A 17,974-nucleotide genomic window follows, 5' to 3' on the forward strand; every position below is an offset into this window, starting at 1 on the left:
AAAGATATAGTCTCGAAAATGCCACCACGAACTTGGATAATCAACAATTTGTCCTGGATAATCAACAAACTGTCACGAGATACGGTTAAGCGCGTCGTAATCTTTCAGTTTCTGAGCTCATTCTGATTTTTACTATGATTAGAGTTCTGATCATGGCATTTTATAGGCATGTCATGGTTAAATTCAGAGTAGAATTCTGAGCTTTGTCTGAGCCTAATGAATTTCAATTCTTTATATGCGATTAACATTACGAGTTTTTGAACCGAACAGCATGAAAAACTGGAGTCAACTGGCACTTTGAAAAATAACTTGATAGGCAGTGGCAAAAATTAATCAAAGGCTACTATAAAGAAGCACAACGTAAAAATTAAACATGAATCACAAAACGTTGTTCACAGCCTGATTGCCAAAAGCAATTCGATGTCAGAATTATCCTTGCTTTTTATTGCTGGTTTTCACAAACGAGGTAGCAGATTAAAACCAGGTATCTTTTAAATTTATAGGTGTCATTGAGTGACCAGACAATCTTGGGTTGTACACGATTAGTAAATGTACGATCAAAAATACATAAATAATAAAAAAACAGAAATCAGCTCATTCAGCACGATTGTAGCAAAATTTCAGCATTATTCAGCTCATTTCTAACGAAAAGTGCGCTGAAATGGTGCGCTTACATCTGGACCTGTTAAAGCGCCTGTTTCAGATAAAAGTTACCGAGCGTACAGAAAAATGTATCACTCAAGGAGCCCTAAAACGCTTCAAAGATTCTTAGCATTGGAAGCTTTTGGTTCGCTTTTTGAGGGCAACTAGTCAAAATAAACGTCATTAAGTGTCACTGTCAAACTTTTTTTTATTGTTCGATATAGACTCACACATCTATGGTATTGCATACGTTGATGTTGAAACTGTTTTTTAAAGTCTTGTATTCTAAAACATTTAAATATCAATTGTAAAATATTGATTCTGAATTGGTTTTCAGTTTCACATTGTTACTCGATTTCTCCTCCCATGAATGTTTGAGTTAACTCTTCAATTGTAACCCCAGTTTCGTCCATTAAACTCGAAGTGTGAGTGACGTCAGAGGTGATTTGGAAATCTTGAGATATCTGGCTTCGTATCTCAATGACCTGCTCGTCTTTGTAAACGTACTTCTTTCCAGAATGTTCGTTTGGGTCACTGTGACTCTCATGCTCTTCAGGGATTGCACTAACGTTTGCTTGTTCTCGACTGTTAATCCGAGTTGAGACCAAATGCTTTTGTGGTCATATTTTATGGCAAAACTATTCTGTGCCTTATAGAAGTAGACTTTAGCTCTTTCCCAAAGATGCAGTTAATTGACTACTGTTTAATATTGAACTGGTACATATTCCCTGGACGGTTATTCATCACATTTGGCGTGTTATTTTTTATATTGAAAAGAAATGAGAAAATTGCCATTTGGGAAATTGCTAATTTCTATCGCACACCATACTATGTTCGACGAATACATTCCAAATTAAATTGGTGTATGCATGATTTACAAAAGATTAAATTATTGTTTTCTTTATTTTGTTGCAAGTATTTTTAAACCTTTTTGGTTATATCCTAAGTTTTACTTAATTAAACAAGATAACATTCAAATAATGTAGACTGGGTCTCAACTAGGGAACCTTATATCTTGGCTCTCCTGGGTTGTAGCAATTCTTGGATCTACTTCAATCAGATTAATATCCACCGGAAACTGTCCTTGACCAATCATCTCGATCTGGTTGAGGTCGGCGCACTCCAGTTGACCTTGATCGTTAACTTCCCATTCTTGATTTTGATGCTCGTCTTGGCCATTTTGATTTTGGAAATGACCCTGGTCGTTTTTGTTCAAATTAATATCCATCTCAAAGTGACCTTGACCAGTCACGTGGATTTGACAATTGACATCGTTCTCAATTTGACCTTGGCCGTTGGCTTGCCAGTCTTGACTGTCCTGTTCTTGACCTTGACCTTCACCTTGATAATGTATTTTTTGGCTTTGATTTTGATCATGTTGATTTTGGAAATGACCTTGGTCACTTTGTATTAAATTAACATCCACTGGACATTGACCTTGAGCAACCCTTTGGAGCTGTCCAGGTTCAGCACATTCCAATTGACCTTGATCGTTAATTTCCCATTGCTCGTCTTGTTGTCCTCCTTGTTCTTGTATATGTAAATTTTGGACGAGATCTGTTTCTTAATCTCGAATGATTATACTCATTTTAAACCCGTAACAAAGTATGCCACTGTCTAAATTTTAACTTAAATTCCTACTCGTTGCTGAACCATATATTTATCAGTATCAACACTTGTAATTTAACTGCTATTGCTATTTGTTATTTTTATCCCCAACACGCCAGGAACCATTAAGGTTATAAATTAAAGCCTGTATCCGTATTGAAACAAAATTTTAATCAAAGAATTTTCCTATTATGGTGCATTAACTTCATAGATCAGAAAAGTTATGAAATTAAGGAGCCAATGAATATTCTTTTCAGAAACCATTGAAGCTGTAAATGCTCAAAAGCATGAATTGTTTGGTGAAAAGATCTTTCAGCTTTGAAGATCAAAACTTCTTTGCAAAAAATGTTTTCGGATATTTTTTTTTGCTTTTTATAGAAACAGATTCCTTGATCTTTCAATCGAAGTTGGCCCTGTTTGTTCAAATGAGCTTCACCTTCTCTGTATATTTGTTCAAACTGACCCTGTCCCTGCATTTGAAACTGACCCTCGTGGTGAACTTGTACATTTGCGGGTTCTTGATTAATGTCCTCTTGGAATACAGGTGGATTTGGTTGATTGAATGTTGTTGGGACAGTTTCGATTATGTTGCCGTCCTGATCAAAGGTGTGTAAGCCTTAAAGTAAACATTATGGGTAATTGCTAAAAAAGCATTGAAGCAGACCCGAATCATAGTAGCATAGTAACTCAGCGCTTAATCAGTATTTCTCAGTCTGTATTTTTACTATGAACATATTGTGATCATGTCAACTTTTACTCTGAAAATTGTATATTCAGACAAAAAACGAAGTCTAATGGCTAAAACTGTTCAGGATTGTCTTTCAGCCTTTTTCTCTGATCAGAGAAATTTCATATGATCATGTCATAGATCATGTCATAGAAATTTAAATCGCTACAGAAAAAGACCTACACTAAACTCTCTTTAGAGAAAGAAACCAACTGCATAATAGTTAATTTTTATTGATTATTGAAACTCTTATGTTTAAAAATGATTTATACAGTTGAAGTATTTGGAGTGTTTGCATGCAGTTTGACGTGAACTGTCATGCCCTGCGGCATGTATTCTGTGTCGTGATGCCAACTGGCACTTGTGCCGCTGGAACACATTAAGATGATGGCACTGGATCACTCTTGCCAATCGTACTGCCGATTAGCACTGGATCACATGCAATTGAATTCTTTCTCATTGCTAGATTATTCGTGTGAATTCATTGATGTGGAACAGGTCGCTGCCTGTGTAAATGTTCTCGCCAACTCATTTATAACTGGTCACAGTAACGCCTTAGAAAGCGACCAGTATTTCAGTCTTTAGAAAGCGACCAGTATTTCTCTTAATGGCTCGTGCTCTGCAACCGTGGGAGCATAGCGTACTGAGAAAGCATAACGTAATTGGGGGGAGTATAATATTGTCTCCGAAGCACCCGTGTGATGTCATTGAAAAGGAAAAGAATTGCTGATTCCAAAATCTCCCTTTATAGCTGAATTTAAGATTTTTTATATGATGGTAATTGTTCGGTGAGATTTATCTGCTAGTTATTCGTTCCGGTTGGTTATTGTTGGTTACGAATGATCAATCCTGGTCGTTAGAATCAGATATTTCAAATAAAATTTCTACTTTTTTCTGATATTAAGTTAGTCAAAAAACAATTCGGATGGTCGATTTATTGATTGCAATCTTTTTCGTGTTACATTTTTGGCGTTTTTATCATTATTTTAAACTTCGTTTTTGGGCGGCACATTATTAGGTATTTCATCGATTATCTCATTATGTGACAAGCTCCCCTGCAACTTTGGAAGTTTTCCAAAAGGGCCCTTCCGTACCCTAGTCCTGTAGTGTGTCATGTCAGTACCGAAAAATTGTATTCCAGTGTCATGTCAGTACTGAAACATTTTATCCCTTAAATATCTGCAGTTTTGAGACAAATTTTTCAGTTTCCAAGCTTCCGGCGTATATTTACTGGTTTCGGCTTGTATTTGCTGGTTTTGGCGTTTTTTTTGCTAATTTTAATTCGTTTCTTGCAACGTTTTAAGATTGTATGTCATCGTCATACACAAAAAGAGCATCGTCCAAAACATTTTTTTTTGAAATTTTTAGAATTTTTTATGATTTTCCAATAAACATCATGGGAATCAAAACAAAGAGTGCTCAGTCTATCTTCAGAAAAAAATGTGTCTATGCGAAAAGACTGCACATCATGAGGAAACAATAGAATCTTAGGATACATTGATACAGTTCTGGGCCAACGATATACAATTGGAATACAATTTTTCAGTACTGACATACAATTCGACTAGGGTCCGGGTACTTAAGAGGGTCAGACATGATGGCGTTCGTTTACAACAATAGTAAAGAAAATTCACAGATCTGCAGCTCTCCTCTAGAAATACACGTCAGTGACTACAGAGAGATCACTACTGGGCCATTGACTTGTTCTCGAGTGTCTTAGAAGAAAAGATAAAAACAACTTATTTCCCGTACGATGGTTAAGAATCAATCTAATGGAGCTAAAGAACAAGTGGTTAAACATTTAATTAATTTATGCTGATCAAAAACGCTCAAATGCTTATTTTAACATCGACGTTTTCAGTCCTTGGCATAACCTTGAAAATCAAAACCCGACATATCATCAAAATAATTACAGCTGTGATATCAGCAATATAACATCGTTAATCTTATCTAAAGTAGTATTTCACCTTTTACAAAAAAAATAGAATGCCGTAGTAATTGCGTTATCAGGGCCAAATCTACGCATTTATGTCACGAAAGTTGAGAAACTGTTTTCCCCAGCATAGATAGACATCGAAATTTAACAGCTGACGTGACGGCTTACCCTAACTTTTTGATTGACCCTAACTTTTTCTTGTTTTTCTCCGAATGCAATGACATGAGTATTCCTAGTTTGAACTAAAAAAAATTAACTGAAAGATTTCAGAGTTCTCAAACGTTTTGATTTAAACTATTCACGTACCGTATGTGCCCTCATATTGGTTCGGCTGATCAGGGTCCTGCTGCTGGTAGTACTGTTCATACGCATCAATCTCTTCCAACTCATCATAAAGAGACGGTGTCTGATGTCGCGATTTGTCATCTTCCTCTTGCGTCATTTGCGCAGACCTATCCGAACCCTCATAATCATTCAAATCCTCAACCCAGCCCACTGTTGTTTGTTCAACTCGAACTTCAAACCTTTTTTCCTCGATTCCTTGCATGTCGGCTCTATCGTCTGTGTGTTGGATAAATTGCCCGCTTGTTTCGGCCTCGTCTTGTGGAGAAAGAGTTTCGATATGGTCAACTGGAGTCTTTTTAAACTCGTCAATCATCATGTTATCGAACTGTACTGCTTGTCCTGCGCGGCAGAGATGACTTTCGTTTTCGACGAAGCTCGAGTGTGCCTCTCCACTGACGTCATGTTCTTCCCATTGGTCAGCGACTTCCTGGGGATAATCTCGTAGGAGTCGCTCTTGTGACTGTGCGTTCTTTATGTTCTCAAAGTTGTCCTGGTTTTCGATGGTGTCATTGACAGGGTGTAAGTTGCCTGTACTGGGCAGGGGTGTTTTTTGCCGATTAAGCAAAAACTTATAAATTCTTTTTAAAAAATTTAATTGATTAAAGTGTACCAAAATCAGTGATCATACCTATTATTACAGTAATGATTTGAAAAACTTCAAATTTTTTTCTTCTGACACAAACACCCACCCACCCACCCATCCCCGCGCAAGCAAAAAACAGATATCGAATGTTTAGGCCTTTTTTACTTTTTGTAATATATGATACACAGGGTCGGAAATTCAAAAATTATACTAAATAGTGGGACTGATTGAAATGATTACATGTAATAGGTGAACGAAGATGAAAAAAAATAGTTTTCAACGCTATGAGAAATGTTTTCAAATGTCTTCCCTTGCTCATCTTCATGGAAGTGGTGCATGTCTTCCTCTAAATTGACACTGATCTCTCCCTCGTCATTCTTCCTGAACTCCATAGTCTGCTCCTGAGTGTACACGTGCTTCCCTTGTCCCTCTCCACTACTTAAGTTGTCCTCTGGCCCATTCTGGTCCAGGTCACAATCAGAAGGACCTTCACCGTGAGAATTCAGACTAAACAGCGGAGATTGTCAGAAAAAGCTGGATCAAACATGGCAAAGTGGCTCCAGAAACCTTGACAATCCGGATCCATCGTTCATCAATTAATCAAAAAGAAAGATAAACAATTTGAAAATTAAATTTCAGTTCAGTTCTCTGGGACTTAATCAAGCACAGCACTGAAATGTGTTCAAGTTGTGAATAATCCATTCATAGCAACTCACTGAAGTACTCTAAGAAATTCTGAATTTGTACAAAATAAACTAATTTTTGAAAATTTAAAAAGTCATATTATTCACGCACAAGTCGCTACAAATCTAATTTGAATTAGACTAATCACAGAAAGTTTTTCGCGATAGTACAAGATGCTTGATTTTGTCACTCAATTCCAGTGTTCAGGAAACTGAAGCGTCGATATAAATTCTTGCAGGAAATTCATCGATTTCGGCGCTGTTGATCGTTTGATTGATTATTAACCCATTTGGAGCAGGACCTTTCAAAAATTAAAGGTGTTCAGCTGTTTTCTGGCTGTATAGTTATAATAAATTTTTTTGACTTTGCAAACACTCATTTATTGTGTACAGGCGTGAACTCATTGTGCAATAATTCTACCGGACCCAAACACATACTAAACTTTCAGCCGGCCTTACGATGGGTTCACAAAACATCGAGAGCAAATTGAGCTTTCAGTGGTTGAGGCAGAAAGAGACAATGCATCAATTCTGTACCTCTCGGAATCATAGGTACGTTCAGAACTGAGATTCTTTGAATTTCCCTGAGTCAGAGCCAAATTCATCATGTAGCCTAGGGGCCAAATGCGACAAAATTATCAGTCACAACCGATACTTTTTACGAAGTTTTCCGATTGGGTAATTTTCTTCTGGAGTCAGGTTCCGAAAAAGTCTGCTAAAAATAGCACTGTGTTTAGCTTACCCTTGTGCGCCGCGATTCTGATTTAGTACAAGATGTCCGTGGTTCTCTATGTTGTTATTGAACACAATATAGGGTGCTTTCGCCTGACCCCCTCCCCCTCCTGCACAGACGCCACTTGAAGGGACTCGCATGTCTTCCGGCTGTTCCATCGTGGCATCTTGGCCTTTGAGGCAATAATGTGATTATTATAACTGACGCGTTGCTTTGTATTGTCTATCAAAACTCAGTAACAGCAGGATACGACCTGTCTTAATCCGAGTAGATTTTTAATGACGGGATCAGAAACTGATTGAACTTACATCTTATATCAATTCATTGGTGTAAAAAATCTCCGCAAACTTTATTGGAAGATTTGCGGTTTTTAGTGTTGAATTTTTTCCCATCGGTTCCTGTTGGTAGCAGTGAAAACAAATATTTTACAGTAAGAAACCGTTAATTTTCCAGAAACACCGCTAAAAGCCGCTAATCTTTCAAAAATCAGTGCATACTTGTTAACATGAAGTAGAGTGAATCTGGTTTTATTGCAAGAGAAAAAATGAAAGTACGGGTTCGGTGGCGAAATGGAAGAAGATGCCAATGACCTGTAGGCAGCCAGGGTTTCGAAACCGGATACGAGAGTTCTTTTTTCTAAGAGTTCCGTTGAAAGCCATCAGAATAAAAAAAGCCAAATGCTGCAGTTCTTCAAATAGAGATTCACCGCATATATGAATTTTGGCCGATCGATATATTCATCGTAGAGAAGAGTGAGTGGTATCATTGAAAAGCTCGTCTCGCGTAGCATTCGGAATTAAAAAGATTTTTTCGAATTTCGTGTTTTTTGAGGAATTATCGAGGTTTAAAGTTTTGCGTGAACACGTGAAGTTTGGCATGATTTTGTTCAATTTTTGTTCAAATTAAGCTATTTTCTATAAAAAAAATATCAATTCAAAATTACATTTTCTGCTATAAAAGGAACATTCTTGTGATTCTAACAGACGAAAGGCCATAAAAGGGGTAGTTTTCGTCTCATAGTGATGTTTACTATAGAAAATCCTCGATTTTCATTTGAGAGCTGGATTTTTTAAAAACCTTTTCATGTTTTTTTTATTATTTTTTTTCAAGTCACTTGGAGACTAGTCACATTTATTATCCAGGTTGTGTTCCTGACAAACCTCATTTACCGTCAAGTAATGCCCAATAAACAAATAATTAGTCTTTAAGGAATCGGGCAATTTTTATGGCTCCGATTCTGAGTTTTGTTAATTTTTTTTTAATTTTGATTCTTTTTTTTTGAGATTTTAATGCGATTTTGTAGCCCTATGACATAGATTCGTTGACTAGAATTGCAATACGCTTCCTAAAAAGCATTAAGCGAACCTATTTAGTAATTTGAGGGGACAGCTAATGGCTGTTAAGACTTGAAAAAAAATTTTCGAAAGAAAATTTTTTAACAAAATTTTTATTTTCTATTTGAAAGTTTACTAATTTTTCGGGGTCCTATGGCATAGACTCGATGACTAGAAAAACAATAGGTTTCTTAAGGAACAGTAAACGAACTACGTAGTAACTTGAGAGGACAGCTAATGACTGTTAAGACTTTAAAAATTGTTTTTCGGAGGAAAACTTTTTAATGAAATTTCGATTTACTTTTTGAATTTTTTATAAACTTTCTGAGTCTTTTCGCATTATTAGGGTTCAAAATAAGCCACAATGTAACATATTAAAACCCTGAAAGATATAGATTATTGTTTTAACGGCCTCGACACTTTCTTGAAGAAAGTAATTGAATTTTTAAATTTTGTCTTTAACTGTCATTTTTACTTTGTCATTTCGGTCGTATAAAATTTCCTTTATGGTGATAGGTTTTTTGATTTTCATGGAAAAATAGTGTAGCCGATATTCTGATTTTATCAGATAGCTGATGGCTTTCCTGACTTTGAAAAGAATCGTTTTCCAAAACTAAAAAAAAATTTAACTTCGCAATTTTCTTTTTATTTTTCTTTTTGTTACCTAATCTCGTTAGTTAGTTACAGCTCAAATATGACATTGTGGATGTCAGGGGAAGGTGTCAAAAGGAATTAGTGTCCTCAAATTTTTTTAAAAAAAGAATTCGTCATGACCTTACTGGCTTCGACACCGGTTTTTCACAAAAAAAAATAAATTAATTTGATTTCTGTCATTTTTGACGTTCTTTTTGTAGACGTTAGACATATTCTGGATAACTGCAGGTCTCAAGAGGTTCCTATGGATGAATAAATGGCCCTATTTGAACATATCATTATGTAATTGAAGTCTTTTTTGACTTCTGATGTAATTTTATTTCGAAAAAAATTAAAAGTATTGCATACTTTTGCCCTTCTTTCTTTTTTGTCTACTTGTTACCTAGTCTCACTAATGAATGACCACATACTACATTTTTGATATATGAAGAAAGCGCAATCAAATATATTTTGAGGGCCAAAATATGGCTTGAAGGTTTTGACAGCGTTTTCCGGCAAGTTTCAATTAATTTTTTGTTTGTTGTTTTTTTGTTCTTTTTAGCCTCTTAAAAAATGAATAAGGTCAGGTCCCGATGCCCTTCTATAGAAGCATTGGTTATCGCACGCCTTTAGGATATTTTACTTTATTTTTAACGGTTTTCATTACTTTAAAGTTAATAATTTAAAAAAAGAAGGCGAATTTTTTAACTTTACTGTTTTTGTTCTCTTTTGTCTAATTGTTACCAAACCTTTTTATGGACTGGTCCCATATCTTTTCTGGTGATTTTTAGGTTATTTTGTTGAGTCTTAGTTTTATCTGACGTTGTGTTGAATTTGTTATTAAGCTTGGTTTTTTAAAACGGACGTAAAATTTTTGATGTAATTAATGTTTGTTGTTGCTGTTGTTGTTTGATTTTGCTCTTTGCTCTTCGTCTTGACTCGCTTTCTTAATATTGGCATATCACAGCAATCTAATGCATCAATTTTTACCCCACTGATTTGTTTGCTTTGGAGGCTATCTTATCGTTCATACATAATTTTTTTGAAAAATACTTGGGTTTTTTTTTAGTTTTTTGGGATTCCAAAAGATAATTTTTGGGTTTTTCTATCTGTTCCTCATTTGGTAGACAATTATGCCAAAATTGTGGATGGGCGGGGTCGGAACCTTATGTGCCATCGCACATTACCGAGCCGCCTTGTAGATCTAATATTTTTAGATTTGATGTAGCTATTACATTTGAGAAATATTGTCACGGCGTTATCGTGTTATTTCAAACTAAATCTCACAAATTTGCTCAGTTATTTGCATTCCACGCTGGCAAAAATCTGAGAAATTCTAACCTTTTCAGTTAGAAAATTTTCCAAAAAAGTTAATTAGTTATCATTTCTCTGAAGCAACCTTTAACTTTCAATATTCTTAACTTGACGTGTTCACTCATTCTCAAATTCTACTTTTTTCTTAAATAGTCGACAGCATGGTCCCAAAACTTATCAAGCTAGAACACGACTAGCAGGACGCATTATTGAGAGAAGGAAAATACACAAAAGAAAAGAAAGGACAAGTTTTTATTCCATTTCCTCATTTCAAAGAATATTTTTCTTTTTTTTTCAATTAACCAAAAAAAATGCTCACGGTTTCTTTTTAATCAATTAAGTCACAATTTGCAGTTTTTAAGTACAAATTAAAAAATGAATAAAAATCAGCAAACTGCTGAGGATAATAATAATCATTTTTAAAGAGCGTATCAGAGATCATAGAAAGGCAGAGATGAAAAATTTTCTAACTCAATGTTTTTAGATGCCATTTACTATCCTAAGATGATATTTATTATCCATTAAAATTTATTATGCTATGATTTGGATTGAGATATAGCTGTGCTCGAAACTGCGTTTAGCTCAAATCATTAATTGAACGAGTTGAGATATTAATAATTCCACTGTCTCAGCTTAACAAATTTTTTCAAAAAATGTCGACAGAGACTTTTTTCAATAAATTTCTAAGAGAATTTGTTCGTCTACTTTTGTTTTCATACAAATGGATCGTAACAAATTTTTACTGTTTCACTGTTTTCGGACTTTGTTAACTGCTTTAAGGTTACAAAATTAATAAATGGGTCGGGTTTTCAGTATACGTCACATTTTACGGGATAATCAACGTTAAAATAATTAATAATTTAGTTTTGTCTCTATGTCGTGCTTTTGCCTGCTTTTTATAATTGGACTACATAAAACTACTGGTTAAATATGGAAAATATAGTTTTTTAAAATGAAGGTTGCATGGATTATCAGAAGTGAAGACGAAGAAAAAATTTACTGCAAATGGTTCTTTTAGGATCTTCCCTAGTCAAGGAAACTAAACTGACCTAATAATTATAAAACATTTTTTATGATTTCTAAAAACCAAAAAAAAGTCGCAGACAAAGATAATATTTTTTTCTTTATGAACGAATGCTTTTTTCCAAGTACAATTGTTGTTTTTCATCAAGAACTTTTGTTATATTATGGTTTCCGATTCAGCCAGTATTTAGATTCTTATAGTCCGTCTAAAATCAAATAAAATGCAGGGTTAAAACTTTTTTTTCAATCAATATTTTTTTCCGGATAGCTAATACCAGTTCTGCGGCGTTTATGAAATTTTAAAGACGTTTGAACACGTCTCATATGAGATGTAGTACATCATTAGATTTTATTTTGTTTAAGGACAGAGCGTGTTAGGACATTTATAGTCGATCTTTTGTGCCAGTTGCTTCTTTCAGTTATTTGCCCTGCTATTCTATCAATTTAGTCTCCGGGAATAGCAATGTCAGCTTTCACTTGTCTATCATATGGAATCAATTTGTTAGTTACAGATAGTAAATATAACAGCAGTAGTTATATCATAAGAGCTACAATGTTTTTCGTTGCTTCTAAGTTGTTTCTTTCCACTGGAATGTTTTTTTTCGGTTTCAAAGTTGCACAGTTTTAAGGTTTTAAAGTTTACAGTTTTAGAGTAATAATAGCGTGGATAATGCGATGTTGAATTGGAAATAAGTATTTAGTTACAGTCATCATGATCTAATATAGCGCATAATTGTATGTACTACTAATGTGATGGAATAAGCTAAGCATTAGCTCTTAAGGCTCGAGCTCTATTGCTAAGCATCTAGCCGCCGTGCTCAGCTGAGCTGGTTGTTGTTGGCGGCTATTCCTCTGCTGCTGGGCTCGAATCGCCAGCCAGTGGATTGTATCCTCGCAGAGTTGGAAAAAATGCTTCTACTACAAATTCACTGCTTTTTTTTAGTGGTGGTTTATACTTTTTGCCAGCTGGCATAGTCTGATTGGTTGACTCAGTATGTCAACATAGACTACAGCAATAGCAAACTAGGATTGCATCAGATAGCACTAAAATGATTGAGTTGTTTTGTTTTTTATGTTGCACTGCTACAAAAGTCGCTATTTTGTGATGAACCATTGTAATGAGTAGTTTTCGAGCTGATCAGCATAAAATTGAGAGGCAGTTTCAAGGATTGATAAGCGCAAATAAATTGTCATGAGTCTATTAGAGTTGAAAGTTTTTGCTTGATTGTCCTTTCTGCTCTTCAATTTTTCTTATTTTTCTTAATAGCGGATGCACTGGCCAATTGTAACGCCTTAATCATTAAATAAAGTTCGTTTACATCGAGCACTTTGTCATACCTAAAAACGGCCAGGGGTTATTTTTATAAAAAAAAGAAGTTATCCCCATCCTTGAAGATCAAGAGAGAAAGACAGACAGACAGACAGAGAGAGAGAGAGAGAGAGAGAGAGAGAGAGATAGAGAGAGAGAGAGAGAGAGAGAGCGCAAAGCAGTACAGACCTATCAGCCTACTCGGCAATGTTTCAGAGCTTTTGAAGAATATTTTATTGTGCTGTAGGCTATAGTTAAAACGCTGCTGCAAAACAGGCAGCCTTGTTTAAGAAGAAACAGGTCACTAATAACAATGATGTTTTTTTCTCCACTATTCATACCAGGAAGACGATTGTAATGATGAGAAGCTCTTAGTATTGTATCTGGATTTCAAAAAAATATTCAATTGTGTTTCACAAATCCTCCTACTAAGAAAAATGAATTTAATGGCCAATTGCCATTATTTACTTAAAGTTTCTGTCTGCAACTTATACAAATGAAGACATTTTGTAAAACTGATTGATTGTGGGACAAAAAACCGACAAATTTAGTCTTGCTGTATCAAACAGAAAAAACTTGATGCACGACGTAAACAAACTGAGATTTTGTGCTTGAGCAATGTAATGATGCTTTACGAAAAAGTGGCATCTGTTACCAGTCAAAAGAGAAAAATACGAAGCTAAATTTTGAAATAAGAATTTTCTCAGTATCAAAAGCGACAAGAAATCAAGGTATAACAATTGCTACCAAATTGAACTGGAAACCGTATTCCGAAAGGATGCTCTAGGGCACTGAATACGATCTATTTCTTTAAAAAGGTCATTGACGTTTGCAAAGTTGAATGTTAAACTCAACGCGTAAGCAGCATATGCCTTCCCAATCATCACATTTATAGCACTAGCCTCGTTGACTCACAAAACAGGAAAAAGAATGTCCAGAAAATTCAAAGGAATGTTTCATCTTGGATTCTCACCAACGGAGAAATGAGCTACAAGAAGAAGCTGCATAAACTCAATCCACTACCTCTCTCACTGTAATATAAGGTACATGATCTACTTCTTTTGATTGTTTTTCTCAGTGGAAAAAATAATATTCGCGCATTGATCTGTAAAACTTCATGTGGCGATCAACGAGATAACAGACAAAGTGGTCAAATAATTATTAACCAAACGAGATCAAAAAACGGAGATGAAATTTTAAGGAGACTTTCCAACCCATTGTTTAATGCTAACTGTAGAAGCACTAACACGACCCTAGAAAGCTTAAGCAATAAATTTTGGATCTATTCTGTTTTGCCCCCAGCTTAGTAAGCATAAAATTTTTGTGACCCCTAGGTGCATGTGCTAGCTATTTTCTTACATAGTAACGTGCTATATAACAGCATATAATTTGTAACTGGGGGTCATAAAAAACTCTGGGGGGGGGGGGCAAAACAGAATAGATCCCAAAATTTCAACTGAACTATACTGGAGTTGTTGTTGTTGCTTCTCTAAGACTTATTATGCAGTAAACCCGTGTACTTAGACTATTTTGTTTAACTGCAACAGCTTCCATTATGTACTGATGGTCAATTCAGCCAATCAAGAAGGGGCTGGAAACCCCAGTGACATGACAGTGAAGCCTTTACTACTATTAAAAATTCCGAATTTTTTGTTTCAGTCTCATGTGCACATAGTGGACATAGGTTGTACACTTTTTGGTTTTCGGCAACAAATGTTTTGAAATTGTCGTGGGTATGTTTTTGGATCTATTGTGCTTTCTATGCTCCCCAGTTACACATTATGTGTTGCTTTGTGGCACGAGGGCTTGGGGCGTAAAAAGATATATGCCCATTAACCTTGGGGGGAATAGAATAGATCCATTTTGCTTGTAGGACAGCTACCGTGTAATCGAAACAACAAAAAACCTATCGTCTTGTCATTAAAACTGGAACTGGAACTGGGAAAAATTACAAATCAGTTGACCTTGGCTTACGGAATCCTTAACCAAGCTTTTACCTGACTACTTTTCCTACCCAATCATAAATTACCATCATTATATTAACCAAGCAAAATTCGAGAATTTCGTTAGGTTAGATAATGATGGTAATTTATGATTGGGTAGGAAAAGTAGTCAGGTAAAAGCTTGGTTAAGGAAGCCAAGGTACAACTGATTTTCCCAGTTCCAGTTGAGTATACTTGTTCATAATTCCTCATCGAAGTTTGCCTCATCAAACAATTGTCCTCGTTGAAACAAAGAAACGACTTGAAAAAGAAACAACAAGAAAGGCTCAAAATAACTACTTTACCTTGCTCATTTCCTAATTTATAACTTTTACCCTTGAGGAGTAAACATTATTGCCTTCCGGAATCATGATCTGCGTGAATTGTTGGGGATGCCCTTGATGAGTTTGATATTTCGGTGGTAAGAACTTAGGTGCAAATTGTTCTCGGTCTTCGTCCGTTGGAGCTTTTGTTTCGGTACTGAATTGTTGAGCGAAGAGATTTGACAATACTTTTGCAACTTGAGGATCATTGGCTGGTTTGCCGTCGATGTAGTACTCAAAATGGGCTTCACTGTTTGTTGGAATGGAGTGGGATGGAAGCTCCGGTTTTCCCTGTTGAGGCGGCCTCCGTAGAAATGCTCCACGGTTCTTAGGAGTGTGAATTTTACCTGGATACCTATAATCTCTTGTCTGCTTTTTGCTTTTCTCCCCATTAAACTTTGGACTGCCTTTTTTACTTGTAAATTTATCGTACTGGTAACTTTGGGACCTCAAATCCCACTATAAATCCCACTATAAATAGAGAGGTGGGATGGTAGAGCTTGGTTCTACTTCTTTTCACCCCTATTCATATAAATTTCTGAAAATTTTCAATCAGGCTAAAATTATATGACTCAATAATCATTAAGGTCTACGGTGTCCCGCTTTTTCACCCCTATTCATTTAACCCCCTATCATTAAACCCCGATTTATTCACCCTTGTATCATTTAACCCCTCTATCTTTTAACCCCTCTATCATTTTAATCTTTCTATAAAATTAGGATTATTAAATTAGCAATATAATCATTTGGCCATGCCTCGCGGGCCATGGCCATGCCTCAGAGGCCCGTGGAACTTGATATGAAACTATCACAACCGAATGTGGGATTAAACTATCCTCTTAATTATGACAACACATGCCTTTAATGTCGACTGTTAATTGGCGGGATGAAATGATAGAGGGGTTAAATGATACAGGGGTGAATAAATCGGGGTTAAATGATAGGTGGTTTAATGAATAGGGGCGAAAAAGCGGGTCACCGTAGAGCTTAATGATTATTGAGCCAGATAAATAATTTTAGCCTGATTGAAAAATTTTCAGAAATTTTCTACATTCGCGACAAAAACATAGCTCGCCGTAATATTATTCCAGTTTATTGACGATACCTGGAGTTATGCATTTACCTGTGATAGACAGACTGAAAGATAAAATGAGACTAATGTCCCTGTTCTCTCTCGAAATAGTCCCGGGAATAAAGATAAACATAAATTTTTTTATAAGCAGAAAAGAGGTGATCCATATCTTTGTGGACTTCTTCGCAATTTGGACCGTGCTGGAGAAGCCGACCTCTGGGGCGATCTTGAGCTTCGTGATAACTGTCGCTTCAATGGCGATTGATTACGTTTTGGAGATGCATTGCCACGTTTTGGAGATTTTAATCGTTTAGGTGATTTCAACTTTTGCGGGGATTTAACTCGTGGAGATTTCAACCTCTTCTTCGATTGTGAACGTTTAGGTGACTTCTTATTTTCAAAATAGCTGCCGGTAGCACAACCAATAGAAATGTTTCCTTTTCAAGTTAAAAAAATGCAAGAAATTATATTAGTATCTAAGAAATTAAGGTCTTAGCTCAGGGTTTCTGTAAAGTCGAGTGAGTTCTGTTATGACTAATTTTGAGCTCCGGAAAATAAGTTCAATAAAGTTAAGTTTAATAAAAATAAGTTTTAAAAAATGTGTTATTAAACAGGAAACAAATCCGGGATCTTTTCCGTTAATACTCCCCATCATACTGATCTCAGAGTGGATATTTGACTGTCACATAGACGCTGGGTGTGTGGGGGGGGGGGTAATACATTACTTGGGTCTTTCCCATTATAGCCCCCCCATGAAATTATAACCCCCCATTATGGTATAATTACCATGATTGGGGGGCTATAGGTTATCTGACCACTAAACTGGGGGGGGGGGGGGGGGGGGGGGTTGGCTATAATGGGAAAGACCCCTTTACTTTACCCTCACTTATATACTTTACCATCACATAAAATTTACTATTTTTACCCCCCTCACTGAGCGGGTTTGTTGGTGTAACTGGCCTGGAATTTCTGAGCAATTATTATAAACTTCGTTGTACGATTTGCTCGTTAATGGTGGTGGTGGGAGTTTGATTAACGGAAAACATCCAATTCAAATTCCTTGTGACTTGGATTGCAGGTGTGACAGCAGACCCTTTTGCAGCTTTTACAGGGCTATTGTTGTTTTTGTTGTTGTTGTTGTTGTTGCTTTTATGTGCCTCATCTTGTGTCCCTTTGGCTGCCCCTCTTTGTGCTGCATTGGGCATTTATGAAGATATTGGTTGTATTGGTTACATGTCGCGCATTTTTCTATTTTGCATATCACGCTATAATTCACTAGGCACGTGCAAAATTAGATGGATCCTAACATCAAATGACCTTGAAACAATGTTTTAAGCCTCACCATTTTAGCCATAGCCATTTTCCTTTTGTTTCTATTCTGCACCCTGGCCGTGGTATTGGACATATAATTTTCCACAATTGCCCTAATCAAGTGCTCAACGTAATATTAGCCATTCACAGTAGTAGTAATCAACTGATAATTTTTGGAGCAAAATACATTTTGTACACGATCATGTACAGCACGTAAAAGTGGTCACAACATCGAAAGCATTACTCATGGACAATTTTATACGACAAAAATGACTCACAAAAACTCCATTAACTCTTTTTGCTTCAATAGTAAAATTCATTGTTTAATCAAAGTGTTAACTGCGCTCATTGAAAAAGGGACAACATATTTCGGGTCTTTCCCATTATAGCCCCCCCATGAAATTATAGCCCCCATT

General features: G+C 35.9%; 2 protein-coding genes across 4 annotated transcripts in view; both read right to left on the reverse strand.

Moving 5' to 3' along the window:
* The window catches only part of LOC142357315 (metal cation symporter ZIP14-like), a 339,525-nt gene that overhangs the window by 66,015 nt on the left and 255,536 nt on the right, over positions 1–17,974 (reverse strand). The window lies entirely within an intron of this gene.
* On the reverse strand, positions 944–17,452 carry LOC142334836 (uncharacterized). Its single transcript, XM_075383164.1, has 9 exons — positions 17,340–17,452; positions 16,417–16,653; positions 15,211–15,530; positions 7,267–7,429; positions 6,082–6,348; positions 5,220–5,836; positions 2,639–2,866; positions 1,650–2,199; positions 944–1,227 (listed from the first exon to the last, which is right to left on the reverse strand). Exons 1-9 carry the CDS (start codon positions 17,450–17,452, stop codon positions 990–992), a joined length of 2,733 nt encoding a protein of 910 aa, XP_075239279.1. The 3' UTR covers positions 944–989.

The sequence above is a fragment of the Convolutriloba macropyga genome, chromosome 2, assembly GCF_964194025.1.
Source record: "Convolutriloba macropyga chromosome 2, txConMacr16.3, whole genome shotgun sequence".
NCBI lineage: Eukaryota > Metazoa > Xenacoelomorpha > Acoela > Convolutidae > Convolutriloba > Convolutriloba macropyga.

Excerpts from the sequence above, each read along its gene's own strand:
- LOC142334836 (XM_075383164.1), bottom strand. The coding sequence starts at position 17,452 with ATGCCCAATGCAGCACAAAGAGGGGCAGCCAAAGGGACACAAGATGAG. Across the intron at positions 7,430-15,210 it reads GCAGATCATGATTCCGGAAG|GCCAAGATGCCACGATGGAA; the intron begins GCAATAATGTTT and ends ATTGCCTCAAAG. Across the intron at positions 5,837-6,081 it reads TCTTCGTTCACCTATTACAT|AATTTATAAGTTTTTGCTTA; the intron begins GTAATCATTTCA and ends TTTTTTAAAAAG.